The sequence below is a fragment of the Nansenia antarctica genome (genome assembly GCF_963989245.1).
Source record: "Nansenia antarctica genome assembly, chromosome: 13".
NCBI lineage: Eukaryota > Metazoa > Chordata > Actinopteri > Argentiniformes > Microstomatidae > Nansenia > Nansenia antarctica.
This window is the reverse complement of record NC_137683.1, coordinates 23,406,989-23,431,988: the sequence shown is the minus strand read 5'-3', so window position 1 is coordinate 23,431,988 and position 25,000 is coordinate 23,406,989. Positions and strand designations below refer to the sequence as shown.

The 25,000-nt window shown below is 46.3% G+C and overlaps 1 protein-coding gene across 1 annotated transcript in view; it reads left to right on the top strand.

Annotated features, from left to right (window-relative positions):
• rreb1a (ras responsive element binding protein 1a) overlaps positions 1–25,000 on the top strand; it is a gene marked incomplete at its 5' end in the record, with an annotated part of 41,119 nt that overhangs the window by 5,832 nt on the left and 10,287 nt on the right. The window contains one exon of the mRNA XM_080544118.1: positions 3,747–3,768. Within this exon, the coding sequence (XP_080400244.1) occupies positions 3,747–3,768 (22 nt within the window). The remainder of the gene's footprint in view (positions 1–3,746; positions 3,769–25,000) is intronic.

Here is a 25,000-nt window from a genome sequence, read left to right as displayed (position 1 = left end):
TACAAATACATTACATTCAAGATGCATTTTTGCTTTATTCTACTATGCGAATACTGATTTGACATATTGTTACATCAGTGATTATTCCCAGGATGGGAGGAGGAATGGGAGAAGGAAAGATGCATTTCTGCAGACATTCCTAAACTTGTGACTAAGGTTTGTGTCCATTGTAATTATTTTTCTTCATCCTAGATTTCAGGAGAACCGTGTAACACTTGTTTTTTTATTAATTCATTTTGGAATAAAGAAAAGAAAGAAAAAATGTAGTAGAGACATATTACTTCACTGGTGCTGATTATAAAAAGTACTTTGTTTTTCTTTTCAAGGTGCTATGGAATGTTGCAGCCTAGGATCAGATGCCAGAATCGTTCAAATGGACTGCATATAAAACGCACAACGTAGAAGTGCAATAGGACATGTTCCATTAGGTCACATAATACATCTACAGACCGAAAAACACACAATTAATCTTAAAGTTATTAAGAAAAAAGCATTTACAAGTTCTCTTCATGCACTGAGCCCTCTCTCTGGGCAGTACAGGGAAGGCGGGCTTGCAAGGCAAACAACTGTTACCTACAAATCATCCGTCACCATTGGAAACCGGTTTTCCACCGCTCCCTCCCTCCCCCCTGTCCTTATCTTTGCATTGACTTCCAAGCACATGCTGGAGCTGCGCTCCATCTTCCACAACTCGGTTTAACTCTTACGCCCCATCACCAATTTAACTGATTTTATAATGTGTTCGTAGGCTACATGTAGATACATGGTATAGTCAAATCGTGACGTTAGAATTATAAGGTTCTATCTCCATTTTTGTCAAAATTGAGTTTTTTACATAATCTGATCCATTAGGTGTTTATTAATGCCTGTGTGGTGTTATTTTTAAAATGTTGACATTTTTGAGTTAGTAGTTCATAAAATACAAAGGTTCCATCTCATAGAACATAATGGAATGTAAAAACTTTGACGCTCAATATCTCTGAACTACCCTAAACGGAGATAGAACCGTATAATTCTAAGCTCACGAAATGTAAGTTTTAAATGAATATAATAGACAAGGACAAAAAAAAAAAGCTGCCAGTCCTCAGCCAATTGAGTAAGAGCAGCCAGCAGCATGTGCGTGTCATCCCCCACACGACCAACAGGTGTTAATCTCATGTGACTGACTGACCAACACTCGGGCTAAAGGAGAATTACATTTCATCATAGAGTTGGTCAGATAGTAGGCTACATCAAGTTTAGGAGCTCGATTGTTGCCAACTCGTGACGTTAGAATTATAAGGTTCTATCTCCATTTTTGTAAAAATTGAGTTTTTTACATAATCTGATCCATTAGGTGTTTATTAATGCATGCATGTGTGGTGTTATTTTAAAAATGTTGACATTTTTGAGTTAGTAATTCATAAAATACAAAGGTTCCATCTCACAGAACATAATGGAATGTAAAAACGTTGACGCTCAATATCTCTGAACTGCCCTAAACGGAGATAGAACCTTATCATTCTAAGCTCACGAACTTCCTTCGGCTCTTCTGTCCCATGCGTGGTTCATGCAAAACTTGCGAACCGGTCTCTCAAACTAGTTTTACACCAATTCGGGGGATTAAGATGCTGTTGCCTCCTCCTCTCGCAGCACGATGGATGAATCCACCCTTTTGTTGCGGTTGGAGTGGCGATGGGGTTGTTCCTTAGCAACAGGGTTGAAGCTTTGGTTACGTTCAATAAATAACATCACGCTCAATTTTTTGGGGGGGTCGTTTTTCTAACTGCAGGCAACGACGCCAATTTGCAACTTTTCCACATGCGCGCACGAACCGAACCCCCTTGAAAGAATACAGAACTAGGTCTTACTTGAAATCCAAAGCCTATTAAAAGTTGTATGTGGATTATCATTTATAAACTCATGCAGTTTTGTAGTTTTTTACTTTTTGTGTGATTATTTATTCCAATAGGCTTTTCGGGGAAAGCACCAATTTTGTAACCCCCGTCCTATATTATTATTATGATTATGATGATGATGATGATTATTATTATTACGTTTATTTGAACAGGGACAATGTACAACAAAACATAAGTCTCTGTACACTTGAGAAAATATGTGAGCTAATTCGGTCTGCAGTTCCCGGGCAGGTGAACCTATAACAAGAAAAACATTATACTGACAGACAACATACAAACAACAGACATTTAAACAAGAAAGAAAGAAAGAAATACATTAGAATTAAGTCAGGTCAGGCCATAGCCAACAGGTTTCCATACAGAAGTCAAGACATAGCACATATTAAGGTTATATAATTGTAAGTGCATAGTATAGGCCTTATCCTTTGGCTTCTAGATGATGTTATGCATAAACACTTGAAGACGGCGATACTTCCTTAAAGTAGGCTACACGATCTTACCCAAATCACCGCAATTAAGCGTTGTATGAGTTCATTGTATTTCAATGGTTTGATTTGAATTTAAAAGTGAACAATTGATTGGATCAGTGATATCAAGTCATCACTTTCCTCGCAAGTTTGTTTGTGTATGTGTGTGTGTGTGTGTGTGTGTGTGTGTGTGTGTGTGTGTGTGTGTGTAGAGAGAGAGAGAGAGAGAGAGAGAGAGAGAGAGAGAGAGAGAGAGAGAGAGAGAGAGAGAGAGAGAGAGAGAGAGAGAGAGAGAGAGAGAGAGAGAGAGAGAGAGAGAGAGAGAGCGAGAGCAAAAATGATCTATGCTCTAATTATACCAAATAACATTTGCACAGCTTAGGCTACTAAAGTTGCCTAAAGTTGCTTAGACGCAAACTTAGTCCTAAAAAAGAAGAAGACTATAGACATGTATAATAGGGTAGCAAAAAGTATTTAAACTGAGGCAGATAGCCTAAACGCACCCTCCTCCATCGCGATGAGGCCCAGTGGGTGAGGTTTTCGCAGTGAAACGCAGAGGGGAGGGAGGGAGGGGATGTTTATCGGCCAGTGGTTGATGAGTACAGGCGCGGGGAGGGGTCTGTATCTAGAGATGTGGGCTTTTAGGAATGTGGGAGTATGCCAGCACCAGTTGAACATTTAATTTAAATGTAACAATTGAAACTTAGCTAAATATAGTTTGGCCATGCATCCCAAGTGCCCTGTATCTTGTAAAACACGATTTAATAAACATCACACGACTTGAGCCCTTGTTGTTTTTAAACAAATAGGTAGCATGATGTGTGCTATTTTTTTTATTACATCGCATCGGTCCATTGCTCAAAGTCGCTCCAAAACAAAGATGTTGATAAAACAAAGTTCTAGAAACGTTATTGTTTTTAAATAAATAGGTAGCATGATGTGTTGCTATTTTAATTACATCGCATCGGTCCATTGCTCAAAGTTGCTCCAAACACAAAGATGTTGATAAACAAAAGTTCTAGAAACGTTGAAAGGGTTTTGAATGTTGCGTGTGTGCAACTTCCTTTCTCAAAGCATTTTCAGAGGGTACCAACCACGCCGGCCCACCCCGATAAAAAACTTTTATTTTGTGTGCTCTTTAGAGACCCCTCCTGTAGGGATGCTTACTGGCTGAGGTCTGGTGGCAGCAGCAGCCTCACTACCACGTCCCCTTGGAGACTAGCTGCTGGAGCGACACGTGATGCGTCTTACTTATCAGGTTTAGGGGAGAGAGAGGAGAGAACAGCGCCTTTGGGGGAACGACGGGTCAGAGAGGAAAGCGAGAATAAGACTTTATTCTCTCGTTTCTCTCGAACTCTTTCCTTCTGTTGTTCCTCTTCAGGAATTCGGAGGAAAGAGGTAGGGTAACAAAGTTCTCGAACTTTGCACATCCTTCCAGAAACGCCATTTTGATTCCTCTCTCCGGAACAACTTTGCAGCTTCTTTTTTTTTTTTTTCTTCTTCCCTCATAGCCCATCATCACCATTCACCATCACCACCAGTATGTCTCGGCGCAAACAGCCCAACCCCAACAAAGTCAAACGTAAGTAAAAGCGAGCGAGCTTCTCAGATTACTCCCTCTCTGCAAAGTCTTCCTTATTTGCCTGGCTATGTACGACTTTCATCTAATGTGAATTAACTGTTTTGTAAAGTTTAAGGACTGTTGTGACAACAGTTTATCAAAGTTTCAAAAAGAGATGTGGAAACTGAACAGGGTAGTTTTCGCAACTCCCATCTGCTTCCTAGTTTCGCCTTTGGACCGAGCGATGCTCATCCATGATTAAAGCGTCTGAGTTGAGCGATGGAATTTACGATGGAGTCTCTTCCTCAAACGCGATTATTGTCAAACTAAAGGAGAATTAGAGAATTATGACTCGTGTCCATTTAAAACAATTTGCAGTTGCTCGTGTGCTACCTTCCCCCCACTGTTAAAGTTTTTTGTAAAGTAATGGGACTCTCCTGGTGGAGGTTCAAAGTCTATTTAGCTTGCTAGCCGCCTGTTGCGCTGAGCAGCATCCATATCTTCAGTGCACTTTGATCGAAGCCTAGCTGGGCAGCTTAGTGGCCATGTGTCGGTATAGCTACAGCTACATTTTGACCTTGTCGAGACTGTTTTCGAAACTTGTTTTGTTTTTCAACAATTAACGATTGTTTATGAACATTTGACATTTTAAATCGATTTATTTGTTATTGCTGTGTTTCAACTTACTTAGAAGAAAATAAACATTTTCGCATCGTGTTCCATCTCCTGTTTTAGCCATCATGACGATGATGTTGCATCTCTCTCTCTTTACAGTTTTCAACATTTACCTGTGAGAATATGTCAAATGATTTAGGCCCTGTTTCAGTTTTGATATTCTAAAAAATAGCAAAGTTTTATTTTACATCCCTATTTTAGAATCATCAATCGTCATCAATCGTTAGATGCACTACTCTCTGTTTGATCATGTGAAGTCTATTCCAATAGTCTGAATAAATCGATCGTTTTCTTTTTTAGAACGTTCAGAGACACTGAAAAGTTCGCTCGGAGTGGAAGTGATGAATTGATGCGCTTTTTTTTCCTGTCTCTTGGGGGACTGTGTGCAACGTAGCTGGAGCTGGTTAGATAATGGTTGCTAGGCATTTTTTCCCCTTTTTTCTTTTTCTTTTTCTCTATTCGCTCACTCTGTGTGTGTTTGTGTCTGTGAACTTTTTCCTTCAATGTTTACAAATGTTGTCTGGTGGGCGATGGATAAGGGAACCTGTTGATCAGAAATGTAGACTTTTAAGTTAACGGTGGTTGACAAACAGAGCACTTTTTTTTATGGGTAAGAGAGATCCTGTGGGGGCCCGTGTGTTTCTCTCTCTCTCTCTCTCTCTCTCTCTCTCTCTCTCTCTCTCTCTCTCTCTCTCTCTCCTCTCTTCTCTCTCTTCTCTCTTCTCTCTCTCTCTTCTCTCTTTCTCTCTTCTCTCTTTCTCTCTCCTCTCTCTCGCCTCTCCAGCCACTTGGATCAGGAGACAGGGAGGAGAGTGCAGCAGATCCGGATGAGCAGTTCACATTCCATTACGAAATTCTACACTGTAGCCGAGCTCAGGCCTAGGGCGACAGGGCGATCAAACGCACACATTTCCCTGAAGGGGGACAACTCACCATTCAACTCCATACATTTCTCCTTAAAGATGTGCCCGGTGCACTTGAGAAGCAATTTAATGCTCAAAAGTTGTATGTAAATAATTAATTGGATTTAGTTATCTATTCCGCAACATCTTTATTTTTTTTACTGAAATAACTAAGCCTATATATATTATCTTTTTTTGTTTGATGATGATGGCGATGTTGATAATGAACAACATGTTCTTGCGCAGGCCCCGCAGACATAGTCAAGTGAGGGCATGTAGGCCTCGATGTGAGGGAGGAGGGAAGAGAGGGGATGCTTCATGCTTTTGTTATCTTGTACAGTCGGAGCCATTTTTGTCTCATTTTGTCTCTCACGTGAAGTAACCTTTCCCCCCCCCTGAAGTTGTAGAAATTATATTGATTGAGGAATTTTTATCTTACTGTTAACTGTAGCTTATCAGCTTGCTACGCAATTCTCTGGACTTGGGAGAGATTTCTTGGGGGGATTGTTGACTAGCTGATGGTGGAGGTGAAATCACTTACTAACAGAGGATGACTTTTACTGTGTTCTAGCTCTCTGTGTTAGTTATCCATTGCCACGGCATCGTAGGTAGGCCTATGGTTGGCTGTAGTTAATGTTGACAAAATAGACTAAGCCTCACTTCTGACCTCAGCTAAAGTGTCACGATGAAGTAATTCCGTCGTTTTCTACCCTTTCAGTAATTTCCTACAATGGGATGCTATCAGTTGCTACCTGAGAGAAAAAGTATAAAGTGTGAATCAGATCTCTAGTTTGATTTCATGTAAGGCCTTTATTGTGTTCATTGTAGTAAAATGTATCCCCGTATTTGTTATGCCTCAGGCATAAACAGTACTAATTATAACAATGGCATAATTTTGGGCTGGTAGAAATAGCCTAGTTCAAACAGTGATCATGGGACTGACTTAACCATCAACAAGCCTTTAGTTGATAATGGCCAGATGTGAAACTGGGCATTTGGTGGCATCACTGAAACAATTACACAACCAATGAATTTTCAGTTTCATCCTTAATAAAATAAGGATTTGTTTATCTCTTAGTTAGGCTCACAAGTTTCTCCTATGAATATAAGGGGTTATTATTTTCATTTAAACAATCTCCTTGTCTGCTGAATAGAGATGCTCGGAGATTCCTCCTTCTAGGGAGAGATGGTTCCTAATTAAGAACCCTCACCGCCCCCCCCCCCCCCCCCCCCTTCCCCAGTCCCTTGTGTTCACATTAGCTCTCCATTTAGCCCTAATAAGCCTACCCCCCTCACAGACACCTACTTAAACACAGTTTCCCCGTATGGCCACCCCTACAGTCAAGTAACTCCAACAATGCAGGTCATTCCTCCAGTCTGCGCTAGCTCCTCCCCCTTTTCATCTCATTCTTTCTCCCCTTTCATTTTGAATTGTAAACTGTTGTCGTTCACTGAGGCAAATCAGCGGATAAGGAGATGGACGGATAGATTGGCGTTAAACGACCCAGAGAACAGAGTGTTTTGAAGGGCAGCGCCAAAATAGTAAAAGAAGCGGCGATAGGCCTAAAAAAAAAAGAAGAAGAAGAATGTAGAGGGCTGGTTTCCTGGTTTACACAGATTGAGTCCTAGACTAAAAAAGCATCCTCAATGGAGATTACCCATTGAATGTGTGATTTTAGTCCAGGACTAGGTTTATGTTTATGTGTTATCTGTGTCTGGGAAAACCGCCCCAGAGTGTGCAGAAATGTCGCCCTAGCCTCAGCCTAGCTTGCCAGGTCTATAAAAGCGTTAGCCTCCTTTAGGTTCCTGGGTGGCTGCCTGATGGCGAGGCCAGGGTCCTACCCAGGGGTAGAGATGGGCTGGTCCTTTGGCTCTCAGGCTATTTTTAACCTGCCTTTTTTAGATAAGATTAGGTTCCATCCCCCGGCTGGTGGCGGGGGTGAAGAGGGGAGACAGGGACTCCTCTCTAACCATAGGTGCAGCCCTATGGGGAGGGAAGGGGAACCTGCCGAAGGGGGGGGGGGGGTCATCCAAAATTGAATACAAAGTTAAACATGGGTTGCTGCACTTGGACCTTTGTGTGCCATCTCAATTGTAGTCCAATTCTGTTTGCTCAGCTATTTTTTCCTCTGAAAATAATGCTAATCTCAAAATGTGTTTTTGCTAAGTGATGCCGCTAGAAATGTTTGACGGTTGTCCATGTCTTTCATTTTTGGGGGGAGAAAGTCGCTTAGGCCAAAAGGCCTATTTGTTTTCCAGATTTCCTTATTAATAACTAGGTCTACAATAGGCACAAAACATGCCCTGTCACATATTGAACCCTGAATACGGTTGAAGTCGGAGATTTACATACACTTAGGGTGAAGTCATTTTTTTTTTTTTTTTTTTAACCACTCCATAAATTTCCCGTTAACAAACTATAGTTTTAGCAAGTCGATTAGGACATGTAGGGCCTACTTTTTCCCCAACAATTGTTTGATTATTTCACTTATAATTCACTATCACAATCAAAAGAATAAAAAATATAAAGAAATCAGCTAAGACCTCAGATAAGAAGTTGTGAACCTCCACAAGTCTGGTTCATCCTTGGGAGCAATTTCCAAACGCCTGAAGGTACCACATTCATCTGTACAAACAATAGTACGCAAGTATAAACACCATGGGACCACGCAGCCGTCATACCGCTCAGGAAGGAGACACGTTCTGTCTCCTAAAGAACACCATCCCAGCCTTAAAGCACGGGGGTGGCAGCATCATGCTGTGGAGGTGCTTTACTGCAGGAGGGACTGGAGTACTTCACAAATTAGATGGCATCACGAGGAAGGAAAATGATGTGGATATATCGAAGCAACATCTCGAAGCATACTTCCAAAGTTGTGGCAAAATGGCTTACGGACAACAAAGTCAAGATATTGGAGTGGCCACCATCACAAAGCCCTGACCTCAATCCTATTGATATTTAGTGGAGGCCTACGTAAACTTCTGACCGACTGGGAATGTGATGAAAGAAATACAAGCTGAAATAAATCATTCTCACTCTACTATTATTCTGATATTTCACATTCTTAAAATAAAGTAGTGGTCCTAACTGACCTAAGACAGGGAATGTTTACTAGAATTAAATGTCAGGAATTGTGAACAATTGAGTTTAAATGTATTTGGCTAAGGTGTATGTAAACTTCCGACTTCCAACTGTATGTTTTTTTTAACCTGGCATGACTCATATATTGATGGCAGGTGGCAAAGGTGAGGGCCTGTCCAGGTTTGTGTGGGAGTTCTGATAGGGCTGCAGTAACAGACAGACAAGCGATGAGTGAAATTTGAGAAGAGGATTGAACAGAGCTAAGTAGGACAGTGTTGGTGATTCCATTGTGTGTGTGTGTGTGTGTGTGTGTGTGTGTGTGTGTGTGTGTGTGTGCAAGCATAGACCGCCTTTAAAGGGAGGGTTTCATTGGATGGGCTTCTTTTACAGGTGTGCAAATGTAAGCTGCAACTAGGCCAAACCCACACACACACACACACACACACACACACACACACACTGAATGACATTACAGCATGTAATGCCGACCTAGTGTAAATATAGTGGTGGACACACAGGCATATTTATAGTTACAGTCATCCATTTCTGGTAGAAGAAGACCCAAATCAGCTACTAACATGCCGAGTGATGCTCATAGGGTTCATCTCTTAGGACATCTTTGCATGGAAATTGGTTATGGCCCACATACAGCTGCTATCTGCTTGAACGTCCATCCATACCACGATGCACTTAATTTTTTTATGATGTGCCGCCTATTGGATGAAATGAATCGGCCTATTGCCTGACTATTGATATTGGCTAAGTCATCCATCTTGCAGGGCGGGTGTGTCAAGTGTCGGACTGATAAGCTGGTCTAAAGCAGCGCTGCACAGGGGTGATGTTGGTTGGCTCTCTGCGGGCCTACGTGTCCTTTATCCTACTGCTGCACAGCTCGGAGCTGTCACTACACACACACACACACGCACACACACACGCACACACACACACACACACACACACACACACACACACAGCTACAGCCACCACCACCACCACCACCACCTTCAGCCCTCTAGCAGGCTGCAAATAAAGCAGGTATTTACTGCAGGTCCAAAGTCTAGCGCTACGGCTGTGTCACTGATGTGAAAGAATTCCACGAGGGGAGGGGAGGTGGGCAAGAATAAAGGGGAGAACAGCATAGAAAATGGAGCCTGCAGCCCTAGCAGCAGCAGCAGCAGCACCTGGGGTGAGGCGGAGGAGAGGATCATGGGGGATACAGGAAGTGAAACTGCCTCCTCTCAGAGGAGGGGGGAAGAGATTGAGGAAGTGGAGGAACAATGGCTCTGCTCTGCTCTCTCTCTCCAGTCAGGGCTGCGCTGCTGCTGTCCCCTCCTAAGTCAAGTCCAGTCAAGTTTTTACTGTGCTCTCAGAGCAGCTACTTGCTTGGAGAAAAAAAAAACGGTTATTGTATGATACTTGAGAGCAAAAGTTTAAACTTTTGTCATTTACAATACTTAGGTTAGGCTGTTTGTTCCATTTTAGAGGGGCTAGGGGGATGTTTGAAAAAGTAGTTGCATTGTTCTCATTTCACCCACAAAACACCCCATACGACCATAATACTAGAAGAGGAGTCCCGTCCCCCTCCCCCCCGCCCCCCGCCCCCCAGTAGTTAGTGGTGTACTCTGCCCCTCCCTGTGCAGCCATCTCTAAACTCTGCTAAGTGTGTCTACTCTGCCGGGGCCGTCTCGGGGAAAGGAAAGGGTTAACCCAATGTCGAGAGAGTGATGGAGACGAAAAAGGGAGGCTGCGCGGAGAGTGCGCAGTAAGACCGTCTCCCACTCTAGCACTCCCTCCCTCCCTCTCTCTCTCTCTCTCTCTCTCTCTCTCTCTCTTTTCTGCCTCCTCTGTCTTCTCTGTAGGCTACCTCTCTCTCTCTCTCTCTCTCCTCCCGCCCGCCCGCCCTCCCTCCCTCCCTGTCTTTCTTGCTGACTAAACAGTTTTGTCAGCTGGCAGTTGCTCGCAGGCTGAGGATTTGCGATAGCTTCTGGAGGTTAGAGGGGGAGGGGGGAGGGGTGGTACTCACAGGCAGCACTTGTTGCTCACTGGAGCTAGGCAGGGGTGGGAGGGAGGGAGGGAGGGAGGGAGGGAGGAACAGAGTGAGAGACAGAGGGAGGCTGCTGGAGAGGAGGAAAAAAAAGTGCATACGGCAACAGCATCGTCCAACCAGTTCTGTGTGTATGTGTGTGTGTACCAGAGAGAAGAATATGCAAATGTTCCCCCTATCACACTTGTGCTGTCGGAATCAACGCACCGATTGAAATAACAATGAAAGTCTTTTTTTAAGTTGTGGATTTGAGTACCGCTATCAATGTGTTTTCCTAAGTAAACTGTCTGTCTGTCTGTGTGTGTGTGTGTGTGTGTGTGTGTGTGTGTGTGTCTGTGTGTCTGTGTGTGTGTGTGGAGATCTTTAACTTAACGGTAACCTCATGGCTAGAATAATTCTAGTCTATTCTTTTGACATAAAAGATAGTGCTTACAGAAAAGCTTGTTTTGTTGTGTGAAAAGTACATTTGTTGTGTGTGTGTGTGTGTGTGTGTGTGTGTGCGTGCGCGCATGTGTGTTGTGTCTCCCCCATTGGCCCCGCCTGTTCTTCCTCTGCTTGAGTTTTCCATATCTGCCATTTTTTGTGGTGGTGGTGAACAAGTAGCGAGTGTAAAAACAACAACACTAATCTGGAGTTGCTAATCGAAAGGGAGAGGGCTACTACCTGCATTAGCCCGCCTCAGCCCCAGACACCCTGCCATGTTGTCGGATGGCGGGAGGACAATAAATAGGCCTGTGGAAGGATGAGCTGCTCCTAATGACATCACTGCCTGAGTGGTGCACGCTCAAGCGGTGTTGCGGGCTGGCCGAAACGCTAATGTTAATAACACCAACCTGAGGCGTTTTGCCTTATGCGTAGCCTTCCTGTCTGCCATTTTCTGCCATTTTACCCCGAACACATCAAGTAGGCCTATAGTGTTGTCCCTTGGAACGCAGTGTATTTGACACACTCTTCCAATCAAGTGTTACTTTTGCTTCTGTGTCCTCCATTGTTCATTTTGTTTGTGTGTTGTTTGTACCTGTCTGAAGGGGGGGGGGGGGAGAACATGCAGGTTTTGAATAGGGTACTCTCCAGCAATCCCATTGCCTTTTGCATTTGAATTGCTCAACCCGACCGGCTCAGTTAATCCCCATTAATCCCTATGATAGTCCTGTGTAAAAAGGCCATCCTCGGAAGGGATGCACAGCCTCACTCACAGCTCCCGCGTCCCATTCCCACAGTTTATGGTGTGGTCACCACCTAACACACACCCACACACACACACACACACACACACACTCCCTCTGTCCTTCCTCCCCCCTCCATCAGTTGAAAAGGTACTATTGTTTGTTCTGCAAACACAGGGGCACACCTCGTCTCCATGGCGACCATAACACATTGCATGCCCCCAGACTTTGTTGCTCCTCCTTGGCCATGAAAAGAAGTTAGCCACTCACACAACTCCCCCTGCCCCCACCCCCCTCACACACACCTGAGAGCATCCCTATGCACAGCTGCGTGAGTGGCGGGGGGAGGGGACGGTAAGGGGATTAAAGACCTGGGTGAGGTCCTGCTAGAGGAGGGAGGAGGGAGGAGACACAGGGAGAGATGGAGTGGGGGAGGGGGACTGGTGGGTTGTAGGATGAGGAGAGAGAGAGAGGTTGCTTCACACTTTGATGACTTCTCCTTTTCTCTCTCTGGTTCTCAATTCTGCTTCTCCGTGTCTGTGTGACTACGGCGAATAAAACTGCTGGGATGTGCTGCTTCTTCTTCCTCTCTAAGATGATTCAGCATTTTTAACAAGATGGAACATAGAAAAAAACAATGTGGTGTATTTCATCTATAAGGAACTAGGTAAACTAATAGAACTTCTTTTCACACCATCCAAACTAAATACTTATTAGGGTTAGCCTGCCTAGTGAAGCAGAGGAAAGCGTTTATATATATACATATATTATATATTTTATATTTATATTTATATATATATTATATTTATATTTTATTTTTTATATATTATATATTTATATATATATACATATAAAAAAAGAGAGTCCAGGTTAGGCAAGTCATTCTCCGCTGTACCTGTACTTTGTTCCTATTGGTCTCCTCTCCTCCCATTCCGAGACATGTCATTGGCTAACAGCTCTGGAGTCTCTGTGTGTGTGTGTGTGTAACCACTGACTTACAGCATGGTTAATGACGGTAATCTAGCACCAGGCCTCCCCACAGCCCCACCCTTTTTTAGGATGACACATTTTATGACACAATCCCCCACAATCCCCTGTCTGTCTGTCTGTCCCTGAGATATTATAACACGGAGGCCTCGCGGCTCACAGGCTCCCTTTGTTTAGAGACAAACCTGATAAAGATGGGCCGGGGATAAGCTCTGGTGTTTCCAAAATAATGTCCAATGTGACGTCCTGAACTAAGATGGAGGAGGAGGAGGAGGAGAAGGAGAAGGAGAAGGAGAAGGAGAGGGAGAGGAGTTTAGGTAGCACTGCCATTGGGGAGAAGTGTAGGGGGGGGTGCTTAGGTGAAGAGATAGATGGGTGTAAAAGAGCAGGGGGGGGCGGGGGGCGTAGGTGTGTGTGGTGATGGGGGGTGGGGTGGGGGGTGGGGTAAGGATGTGGGGGGAGGGAAGATGTGTGTGTGTGTGTGTTTGTTTGTTGATGGGGAGGGGGTTGTAGGTGTGTCTACTCCCTTGAGATGAAGACAACGCTACAGTACACTATCACCTCCACCCCCTCCCCTCCCCTCCCCCCTCGGGGGTGGGGTTGGTGGGATAGGCCAGGTTCTGCTGACGCGCCCTGGAGGCAGGACACACAAAGGCTGAGAGCAGGAGCCTTTCTCTGAACTGAAACCTGGCCTCCACCCTCCCTCTATCACCTCCAACAGGAGCTGAGGCTGACACACACACACACACACACACACACACACACACACACACACACACACACATACAATGGAGACACCTAGCTAGCTAATAATAATCTAATGCCTGCAAACAGCACGTTGATACAGGCCAGTACAGCCGCCACCCATCTCACAGCAGGCGTGCGCAACACACCACACACACACACACACACACACACACGCTCAGGACCACCTCCGCCCACATTTTCAACCCCTTCACACTCCAGTGGATTTTTTTTCTCTCTCTGAGATGGATGGGATAAAGTGTGTAAACCTGTGTGTGTAGAAAGTGCAGGACAAGTTAAAGTTTTCTGTTGGTCAAAATATCACCAGCTTATACAAGTTATATTATTCAGACCACACACGCCATCTCCACCTCATCTTCCCAGCATCCTCAGCAAAGGGTGCAAGGTCAGGTCGCTGTGTTCAGGTACACTATCATTAACCAGACAGTCGAGCCAGCTATCTTACACACTCACTTGTTCCTCCCTGTCTAGCTCTCTCTCTCTCTCTCTCTCTCTCTCTCTCTCTCTCTCTCTCTCTCTCTCTCTCTCTCTCTCTCTCTCTCTCTCTCTCTCTCTCCCTCTCTCTCTCTGCCTCCCTCCCTCTCCCCCTCTTCCTCTTCTTCAGATACCAAAGTCCACCCAGATGAAGAATCATAAACCCTCATCTCAACATTACAGATCATCCTAGCATCTCCTTGACTGAAAGAGTGTAAGCATCATGACAACACAGAGACTTTGTTCCCTCGTATAACTTGATATACACTTATACGTAGAGCAGCACAGCCCTCCTTCCTCTCTCCTGCTCCTGTCTTGAAGGGATGCAGTGTTGGACTTATAGGGGTTAGGCTCGCACCACGATGTGAGGAAAATCTGCCATGTGCGATAACATTGTTCAATATTGCGATAACGATGACTTGCGATAAATAAACAAATATTGAAATGTGCATATTGCACTGTGCATATGCAGTTCCTATGTCTTTCTGCTTTTATAGGTACCCTGCTAACATAAACCCCAAACATTTCATAGCCTATTCCCACAAAATAAAGAAATGAAATATTATTATATTATTTCGAACATGCTTTTATTGAACAAATTACACATGAATACCCAACCAATTAATCAGAACATTAATTTAAATAAGACATTATAACCGTAAGAAATTAACAACTGCAAAAAAAATGTTGGCCACCAGCGAAATTATGGTAATGTTACTGTCGGTGTCCGCCATGTTTACAGTTAGTTTGTAAAGACTTTTAACTGACCGTTAAGAAGTAAATTAACTGGTTTCAGAGCACTCTCTAATCAGAGCAGATTTTCAGAGTGAAGTTTACAAACTTTATGACTTTACGATCGCACCCAAAATGCATGTTCATATCGTGATGTGACAATGACAATACGATTTATCGGTCAGCCCTAATGGGGTTCCTTCGCGGACCCCCGCATGCACAGTCCATCCTTGCTGCTATTGCCTAGTAACAGTTTCAGAATGTAAACATTCTCAGACAGGAACAAACATCCCACCTTGTAACCTCTGGAGCACTGCCTTCTGGGGACCAGTCTGTCCAGACAGATCTGTTTCTGCTGCTTGACACAGTTCTTATCTTTACAAGGTCGCAGGGCTTGTGATGCCGTGACTCAGTCTGTCTCCCCTCCCAGTGTTTCATACTGAAACAGTACAGCAACGCCCCACTCACAACACTCCTCATCCTCCTCTCTGTGGATGTTCTCGTGCTGCCATTTTGTTTATCGACTATCCCTTTGGTATTTTTGGTGTAATTTCACCCGGGGTCTTCGCATTTACGCTCATGAAAGCGTTGGACAGACTTGCAAGATTTCCAAGGCGAGCATCAGTCAAATTAGTTGTGTCGTTTGTCAGAAACATGTTGGTTTCTTTTGCAAGTCAGTGACAATGCAGCCTTGTCTCTTGTGTCTGCTAAATGCCAAAAATGTAAATGTTATGTAATGTCTCTCACAACTGTTGTATCAGTGTGTTGTTTGTATGATGAACCCTCACGTGTGATGCCTTTAGCTAAACTAGATAGTGTTGCATCCCACTCCCCCCCCACACACACACACACACACACACACACACATTTGAGAGAAGATAGAGGGAAGATGCCAGAAAGTTTTAGGGATAAAACAACCCGGAGTTGGGGAGGAAAACTTTTCCTCTACTTATTTCATCCTTTTGCTGAGGAAACGGCCTATCCCACAAGACTGCAGAGTCTTTCTGACTTCCTACCAACAGGAAATGGTGGATACTGGCTGTTGTTTCAGGTTTTCATAATTACGATAAGCGCACTGTGTGCTGGAGAAGCATTCGGCCTATAGGGGGAATAGCTGTCAGAAGTTTAGGGCAAGGAGATGTAAGCCTAGCCTACAAGTTGTTAGAAAGAGAGAAGTTGCTGTTTTTATTTTTTTTATAAAAAAAAAAAAATCGAGTCAAACTTTATCCCTGGCCGGCTGGCGGTCACTCCCTGATCCAGGTTTGTTCTGCCAATGTCCCAGTAAATATTAACTTCTTTATCAGACTTGAGTAGGAGGTACTTTGCTCTGAGCCTTGAGAGAAAAGGAAGGAGTGGCCTGGCGGAGGAGATGCTAACAGGCTATGATAACTCGGTGGTGGAACATCCACAGAAATGCCGTGGGAAGCAGGAACAGGAATATGCAGTCATTTGGTATGTCCTCTCCCTGAGGTTTCTGACTGTCTAGCAACTGGCAATTACTGTAACCCCCCCCCTCCCCTCCCCCCCCCCAAGCCCTGACCTTTTGGTTGGGTGGGTCAATTCTGTTTTAGTTGAGGGAGTGTAGTGTGAAATTTCCAATTCAAGGAATCGAAATTGGAACCGTGCCGTTCATGTTCAATGAGGACTGAATTCTTGAAATCAGTTTTCAGTTCACTTCCTGAAATGAAATGCATCTTATTCCAGCCTTACCCAAATGTTCCCGCCCACCCGTCACTGCATCACAGTAGATGGTAGTGTCTGAGACAGACGACATGTTTGAGCAGAACTATTGTTCAATAGGGATGGTAATGAGGCCTTTCCAGTGTGTGTGTGTGTGTGTGTGTGTGTGTGTGTGTGTGTGTGTGTCTGTGTCTGTGTCTGTGTCTGTGGGCCTTGTAGACATGGTGTCTCTGTAGAGTTGCGGGAAGCAGAGGTGGGCTTAAGACGATGCTGTGCTGTAGGGGGCTCTCTGTTTGTGAGAGAGAGAGGACAGTGAGACAAAGAGGGATGGAGAAAGAGATTGCTCAATTCTTCATGCTCGTGGGTGTAATTCATTAATTCCTCATGCTTTCAGCTCATATTTTTTTTCAGAGGATCTTGTCCGTTTTCATTGTCTGTGATGATTCGTAAAAGAAAAGTAGCTTCAGTATCACTTTCATGACCTGACAACACAATTGACCTTAAAATGCAACTGTGGGATGGGCTGCTGCTCTTCGACACCAGAGGCCATTTCTACCACAGTCCTTTAGTGCACCTAAAAAGGATGGCTGGCAGGACCCCGACCCCCCCCCCCCCCAACCAAACTGTGCTACTGTGTGAAGTTCCAGCACCTCCAGCCTCCACCCCCTCCTCCGGATGAATTGCTTCCTTGTAGGAGCTCATGTCCTCAGGCTGCAGCCCATGGAGAGAAGGCCTGTACTTCTGGAGCACCAGGCTCAGGGAGAAAAAGGGAGAAAAAAACAAAACACAATGTGACTCTTATTTCAGAAGGGAGGAGAGGAGAGGGGGAGGAGAGGAGAGGAGAGAACAGGGGGGGGTGGGGGGGGGACTCAGTACATGATGTGATGCTGCCTGTGCTGGAGGAGCTGCTTCAGTGTTGCCGAGAGTAGCTGTGTACGTGTGCGTGTGTATGTGTGTGTGTGCGTGTTCATGCATGTGTGTGTTCCCCGTGTGATGGATAACCCCCCTGCTGTAAGACACCCCCGCTCCCCCCCCCAACCTCCCCCGGCCCCACCACCCCCGTAGCCTCACTCGCTGTCACTCACACTCTTGTCCTCAGCAAACAGATGGCTGGAGCCTCCCTGATTGGCTAGTGACCGGGGGGAGTGGCTGAGGCCCGTGTGGCTGGGCGGGGCTTCACAGACGGGGTAGGCGGGCGGGAGTCGCCAGCGGCAACAGTTGGCTGATGTTGTGGCCTTGTACTTTGGCCTGTATCCTCACTTTGGAGCTCAGGCTACGTAACATCAGAGCAGAAGAGGAGGAGGAGGGGAGAGGTGGAGGGGGAGGGGGGAGCGGGAGCGGGAGCGGGTGGGGGTGATCTATTTAGAAGGAGTGAGAGATAAAATCGGAGGTGCCTCGACTGAACAGGCTGAGCCATCTAGTTGTCGACTTGCTAGGTGTCTGCTTGCTTTTTTACCCCCCCCCCACTTCTCACTTAAATACACACACACGTACACACACACACACACACACACACACACACACACACGTGTGGGGAGGGGAGAAAAAAAAAGAAGGTCTTGACTGCCACAAATCGTGTGTGTGTGTGTGTGTGTGTGTGTGTGTGGGAAGAGACGGAGAGAGAGGGATAGCCTCAGTACTAGTCCAGATGAAGGGTGTATTCTTCTTGGCTACACAAAGAGGCCCATTATGGTGAGAGAAGCAGTGGCGAGAGAGAGAGAGAGAGAGAGAGGCGTATCTGTCTGTCTCTCTCTCTCTCTGTGCAGGGTGAATCCCCCCTCCAGAGGTTTGACTGCGCGTCTTCTCCGAGCGAACAGTCGTGGCGGTGTGTGTCCCGGAGTGACAGCTGGAATAGGCCAGAGGCTTGTCTCTCTCTCTCTGCGCACTGCAGAACTGCAGACAGGGGCATCCCTCCCTCTCGAGACACAGACCCCCGCTACAGCACGTGACGAGACCGCCCACCGCCGCCGTCTGCCACAAAGCCCTGTGACCACGTTCTGTGTCTTAACGTTAAGAATTAACGGTGTGCTACTACTACTACTACTACTATGCACTTCTCGAGTTAGGATTCACTTCTCAAGAGTGTCTGTGTGTGTCAAAAGGGTGTAAAGGTGACGAATTGCTGTTGGTTTTCAAGCAGCCTAACAACTAGTGTGTGAGGTGACTGACTGGAGGAATGGTGCGATCACGTCAACTACTTATGAGATCAGACACAGCAGTAGCTCACCCTGATGACTGTAGGTAGGCTGTGTATGACACGCACACACACACACACACACACACACAAACACTTTTTTAGGTAGCCTAATAATCGGTGTGACAAGGGTATGAGTCGCGTTCCTTGGATTTGTGGTGTGTGTGCGTGTGTGTGTGTGTGTGTGCGTGTGCTGAGTAAGTCCAGACTCAAGCAGCGTTTGGCGTGTATGAGCATGCACACCTGAAGGCAGCCCACCTCTTACACACCCCTCCCTCCTGTATTTCAGGTGCTGAAAGAAGCTGAGGGTTTGTGCCTCTCGAAAGAGAGAGAGAGAGAGAGAGAGAGAGCGAGACACACCCAGGGTTGTATTGTTGTAACACCAAGGGTGTTGTTGAACCGAGCCCTGTCTTTTTCACCTGATTCTTCCCCCATCAGAACTGGTGAACAGCAGGCCTCCATTTTATATGAGGAGGAAGGTCTAAAACTCACTGAGATCCCCTGTCCCCCCCCATGGCCTCATTCTGACTTGTGTTCCAGTTTGAATTGGCCTGGACCTTATGGGTAAAACCTCAACTCCAATTTTTTTGGGGGTGGGGGGGGGCGGTTGGCGGTTGGCGTCATATTTCAGCATCATGTCTCATTTGTACGATTCACATTCAGGTGAATCCAACCGCCTCCTCTATCTCGACCCATCAAAAGCATTGAAAACCTGTTTTGGATGGAACCAGCAGCTAGGCTGTAGACACGCATAGAACGAGACCGGTGAGCCGGCGGAGCGCGGTGGAGGATGGGGTTACCGACCGTTGGTGAAGTCGTCTATTTAACTGACGTGAACTGAACAGCGGGATTCTCAAGTGTTCTTGTAGCACGCATTATCACCGCAGATACAGTTTAAGGTGCTGTTAGTCGTGTGTGTGTGTGTGTGCGTGTGCGCACGCGCCCCCCGTGTCAGGATTTATGGAGTGGGGCTGTGACTGCTGCCCCCATATGAATGTGCCATTTGTTGCACAGAGAGACAACTGTCAGTGGAGAGCAGTCCTGGCCTGCTGTGTCCGCCTAGCGTCATAAAACCTGCTACTGAGGACGGAGCTGCCGAGAGACACACAACGGTATGGAGAGAGAGAGAGAGAGGGAGAGAGGGAGAGAGATATAGGGAGGGAGAGAGAGGGAGGGAGGGAGAGATAGGGAGAGGGAGAGAGAGATAGGGAGAGGGAGGGAGGGAGGGAGGGAGAGAGAGGCAAAACAGTAGGGAGTAGGCAGAGAGAGAGAGAGAGGGAGGGAGAGAGAGAGGGAGGGAGGGAGTGGGAGGAGAGAGGGAGGGAGTAACATTCCCATGTGACTGCTACCCGGGAGTTTTTTTTTTTCCATTGATGAAACAAAAAAAAAGTTAGCAGAACATGCAGTACCAGTAAGAACTAGACACATCAGGATGGACAGGCAGCTAGCCTAGCCTCAGCTAGCCTAGCCTCACCCACAGGCCTCCATAGCATCACATTCACTCTCTATGAAACTGTTCTGTAAGTAAATATGTTTATATAGGCTAGTTGAAAACAACTGTCTCATTAATATGTAAACATAGATTTTTACATTTTCTTTGGGAAAATAAACAGTGCAAGTTGCGTGAACTTAACAGCAGGCTTCTAAAGTGTTCTCAAAGTACGCATTATTACTGCAGACACAGATTTAGGTGTGTGTGTGTGTGTGTGTGTGTGTGTGTGTGTGTGTGTCTGTGTGTCTGTGTGTGTGCAGTTTTCCAGGCAGCTGTCAGTGTGGGGCTGGCATCTGTCAACACACAATCTGCATCTGCACTCTCACTCTCTGTAACGAACACCCACCACAACTGTCTGTCTGTGTGTGTGTGTGTGTGTGTGTGTAGGTGCGTGTGCGTGTGTGTGCGCGCGCGTGTGTGTGTGTCCACTAGGTTTCTGTGTTGTATCTGTAATGATGAAAATAGTGTTAGTGAGCTCCATCTTGCAGTGGTGATTTGTCGTCCGTCCGTCCGTCCGTCCGCCCCTACCCCCCCCTCCCCTCCCCAAACCAGTCTCATGTGATCCAGTCAAACTGGATCTCTCATCCCTCCCTCCCTCCCTCCCTCCCTCTATCTATCCCTCCCTCCCCTCCCCTCCCCAGAGTGGTCTAGCAATGCCCTAGCCAGCCTAGCGGAGAGCCAAGTTAGCATATGTCCCATTTAGGGCAGAATAAAGCCTTGCCTTTTCTCCTGGAGGAGAGGAGGGGCCCAGACGTCCCTCTGACTGCCTGCCTGTCGCAGACACCTGTCCTGGCTGACAGCTGAGCTCCGGGTTGCCAAGGACCTGTGCCCTCGAGCTCGCCTATAAAACCACTCAGGATCTATGAAGTGTGTGTGTGTGTGTGTGTGTGAGTGTATGTGTGCGCATGTGTGCGTAAGCGTGTGTGTGTGTGTGTGTGTGTGTGTGTGTGTGTGTGTGTGTGTGTGTGTGTGTGTGTGTGCGTGTGTGTGTGTGTGCAAGTGTGTGTGTGTGCGTGTGTGTGTGTGTGTGTGTGTGTGCATGTGCGTGAACGTATGCACCTACGTGTGTGTATATATGTGTTTTTGGGCTGGCCTCTGGGCAGCAGTGGCCTACAAGGTTGTATTGCTGTTGATGTGTGGTGTTTGTTTGTGTTTAGCTTATAGTAACTAAGTCATCCATGCTAGTACACGCTCAAAGTACCTCTCTGCACTTGGCCCACGGGTGGCACATTTGGACAGAGTTAACGTGAAATCCGAGAAGCAATTAAAAATATTCACTACAATGTTTTACACGAACAACAACCTCTGCTGGAGGCAGAATACCAGCCATTGATTTGCTAACCCAGCACACCTTCACCACACCCCCGCCCTGCAGATTCACAATTAAAAACAAGAGTCGTGTTTAGTCATAGTGATACTCCTTCTCAACCACAGTCTCTTCGACCTACAACTTACAGTATCAAGGTTGGGTTTCATTCTTTTTTGTGATTTAAAAAAACATTTGATAAGACAATTGAGTCTATTTCGTTGAAGTCGGTTCTATTTGAACACACTGTTACAACGGGACGTGTTATAAAACAACACTTTCTTTTGATACCATTGCTGGTGTCTCTATCATTAGTTTACTTAATCCAGAGTTGTAAACCCAGACTTTTAGTCCCTTGGCTCAGAATGTACATTGACAACTTGTAGCATGGGGGTTTGAGAAAAGCATGAGACTAAGCAGAAAGGGAACCACGCATTTCGTTTTTCTCTCACTTGTAGACTGCTCTAATAGTTTCACTGTGAGAAAGTTGTCCTCGGACGCATCCCATTGTCTTGAGAGAAGGCAACACTTCACGTCCACACAACAACACTCAGAGCTTAGTAGGAAGTGCCACAGATTGACACATGCTGCCCGGTCAGATGACTCTAATTTTTGCATTGCTGTCATTTTTTCGCTGGAAGCCTGAAAGTCTATTCAAATAGGATGATGCTGCTGCTGCTGCTGCAGCCCCGCGTTCAAGGCAAACAGGAAGTGACGCCCCGAGCCCGTCACAAACATCAACAACGCCACCACTCGAGTCATTTGATTAAATAAGTTTGATTCTTTTTTTTTTTTTTTTTTTTCTGGCCCAAAGTTATGAGCATCGTCTATCAAAACATTCTTTTTTTTAATGTAGGGCTATGCATGTTTTGATGGCATGGTCAATGAAAATATCTTTTTGTTATTTTCTTTATCAGGTGCAGCCACAGATGGCTCCATCTTCCCCTGAGTCACAGTGGCCGTGTGTGCTGGTAGCTGGGTGAACAGTCTTGTCTAGATAAGGATGCTGTTGAGAGCTCAGAGAGGGGGGCGGGGCTTATCCCCAGGCATGCTCCTCCCCCCCCAGCAGTGCATGGGTTAGACCAGAGAGCCAATCAGACGGGGGCTTTACAGTAGAAGACATGTGGCTTCCTCTAAACCATACTGGAGGAAACTGGCTCGTCTAGTTTGACCAGATTCTCTCTCTCTCTCTCTCCACCTCTTCTCCTTTAGAGAGGGGCTGTGCTCTGCTAAGCTATTCATCTTTTCTTTCACCTCCCTTTCTCTCTCTCTCTCTCTCTCTCTCTCTCTCTCTCTCTCTCACTTTCCTTTTCTCGGCCTCTGTATTATGCATGTATTATGTGTTATGCATCCATCTTTCCCCCTCCTGTTCTCTCTCTCTTTCTCCTTCTCTCTCTCTCTCTCTCTTTTCTATTAACCTTTCCCCTGCTGTAACAGATACAGCGGGATGCTGTGGTGTAGAAGTGATACCTCCCTGTGCCAACTGCTCTCCTCAAACAGGCTTTTACACTTGTCTGTGCCTGTCAACTGGCCTAGGAGCAGCACAGCAGCATTCTTTCACACACACACACACACACACACACACACACACACACACACACACACACACACACACACACACACACACACACTCAACCATAACTCCTCCCTCATCTGTAAAGCTGATCTCTTAATAACAATCACCACGTCATTGAAGTGAATAGAAGCGAATACGCTTCATCACCAGCCCCTACCTACCCTGAAGTCCCAAATAAATAAATAGCTCCTACATGGCGGGAGGGGGGGGGGGGGGTGGGGTGGGCCGGTGTTAAAGTGTCTTTACAGGGTAATTACGATAAACAACAATGGCTCCTGATTTAGCCAGGGCTTAGTTCTGGTGGCCGATGAGTGTTAGCGATAACCCCCCCCCCCGCCCACCCATAGTAGATGACGGTGTGATAGCGGCTCCTCTCAGTTTACAGCAGTGCATCACCGTCGAACCCAACACCGTACGCTCTGCTTTAAACACTGCCGGGCCTGTAGCCTAGGCCACCGCCGCCATAGTGGTGGTTGCATAACTCCTGATCAGAGGTCAGAGACGGATGATAGACCAAGGCGGTGCAAGGCCACTCAGCCAGGTCGTGATAGCCTGAAGACATCAGGAGCTAGATAGCTAGATAGGACTTTCCCTTTTCACGCAGTCGTGTGTTTTTTCTTCTTTTAAAAACATTTTTGAGCCGTACTTCAAGACAAGAAGTTCTTCTCTCTTATCTTCTGTGAGATTATTTGAGTATGAGGACGTGCCCTGATGGCCCTCAGTGGCAGCACTGCCCTTGATGAGAGGTGTGAGGGTGTGAGGGGTTAATTAGAACGATAGGAGATGTTTGCCGTCACTCGGTCCGACAGCTGGGGTCACGTTGGGGGGGGGGGGCGCGTGTGTGGGGGGTGCGTGTGCATGGTGGTGTGTGTGGGGGTGCGTGTGCATGGTGGTCTGTGTGGGGGGGGGGTGTGCGTGTGCACCGTCGGTAGTGTGGGCGGCGGCTGTCCTCGGGACATTCCCCAAGGAAGTGGACACGTACACAGGCGTACTCACACACACACACACACACACACACACACACACACACACACGGTGTAATCTGTGGCTGAGGAGCGTTTGAAGCGCTGATATCTCGTCCATCCTCCCACCCTCCGCCCATCGGCTCATTATACTTCACTGCCTCTTAATTAGACGCTCTTACCAGCCACTAATCTGATAATCTCTGTCCTGTCTCTCTCTGTTTTTCTCTCCCCCTCCCTCCCTCCCTCCCTCCCTTTCTCATCTTTCTTTTCTTCTTCTCCTCTTCCTCTCTCTCTCTCTCTTCTCTCTCTCTCTCTCTCTCTCTCTCTCTCTTCTCTCCATTTCTCTCTTCCTCTCTCTCCCTCTCTCTCTCTCTCTCTCCCCCTCTCTCTCTCTCTCTCTCTCTCTCCTCTCTCTCTCTCTCCCTCTCTCTCTCTCTCCCTCTCTCTCTCTCTTTCTCTCCATCTCTCTCTCTCTCCTCTCTCTCTCTCTCTCTCTCTCTCTCCTTCTCTCTCTATATATCTCTTTCTCTCCATCTATCTCTCTCTCCCTCTCTCTCTCTCTCTCTCTCTCTCTCTCTCTCCTTCTCTCTCTATATATCTCTTTCTCTCCATCTATCTCTCTCTCCCTCTCCCTCTCTCTCTCTCTCTCTCTCTCTCTCTCTCTCTCTCTCTCTCTCTCTCTCCCTCTCTCTCCCTCTCTCTCTCCTAGTCTGCCTGCTGTCTCCCTGCCCCCCCCCCCCCCCCCCCATCTCCGTTTTTTTCAAACCTCTTTTACAAAGTAGATAATCTGTCGGTCAGTAGCTCTGCAATGCCTCCCTGTTTGTTTGCCCGAGGCTCCATCAATAATCTGCTCTTTACAGCCTCTTTAATGTGGCCAACCTGCAACCTTTCAACATGGCATTACCTCAGTAGACCAGACTGACTCTTCTAAGGGTGGGGACTCCATTTTGGGATCTTCCCCATCCTTCAGCTGTTCAGAGTGTGGGGAGAGGATGTAGTCCATAGGTCTGTGAGCTACGATTGGTCAATATTTC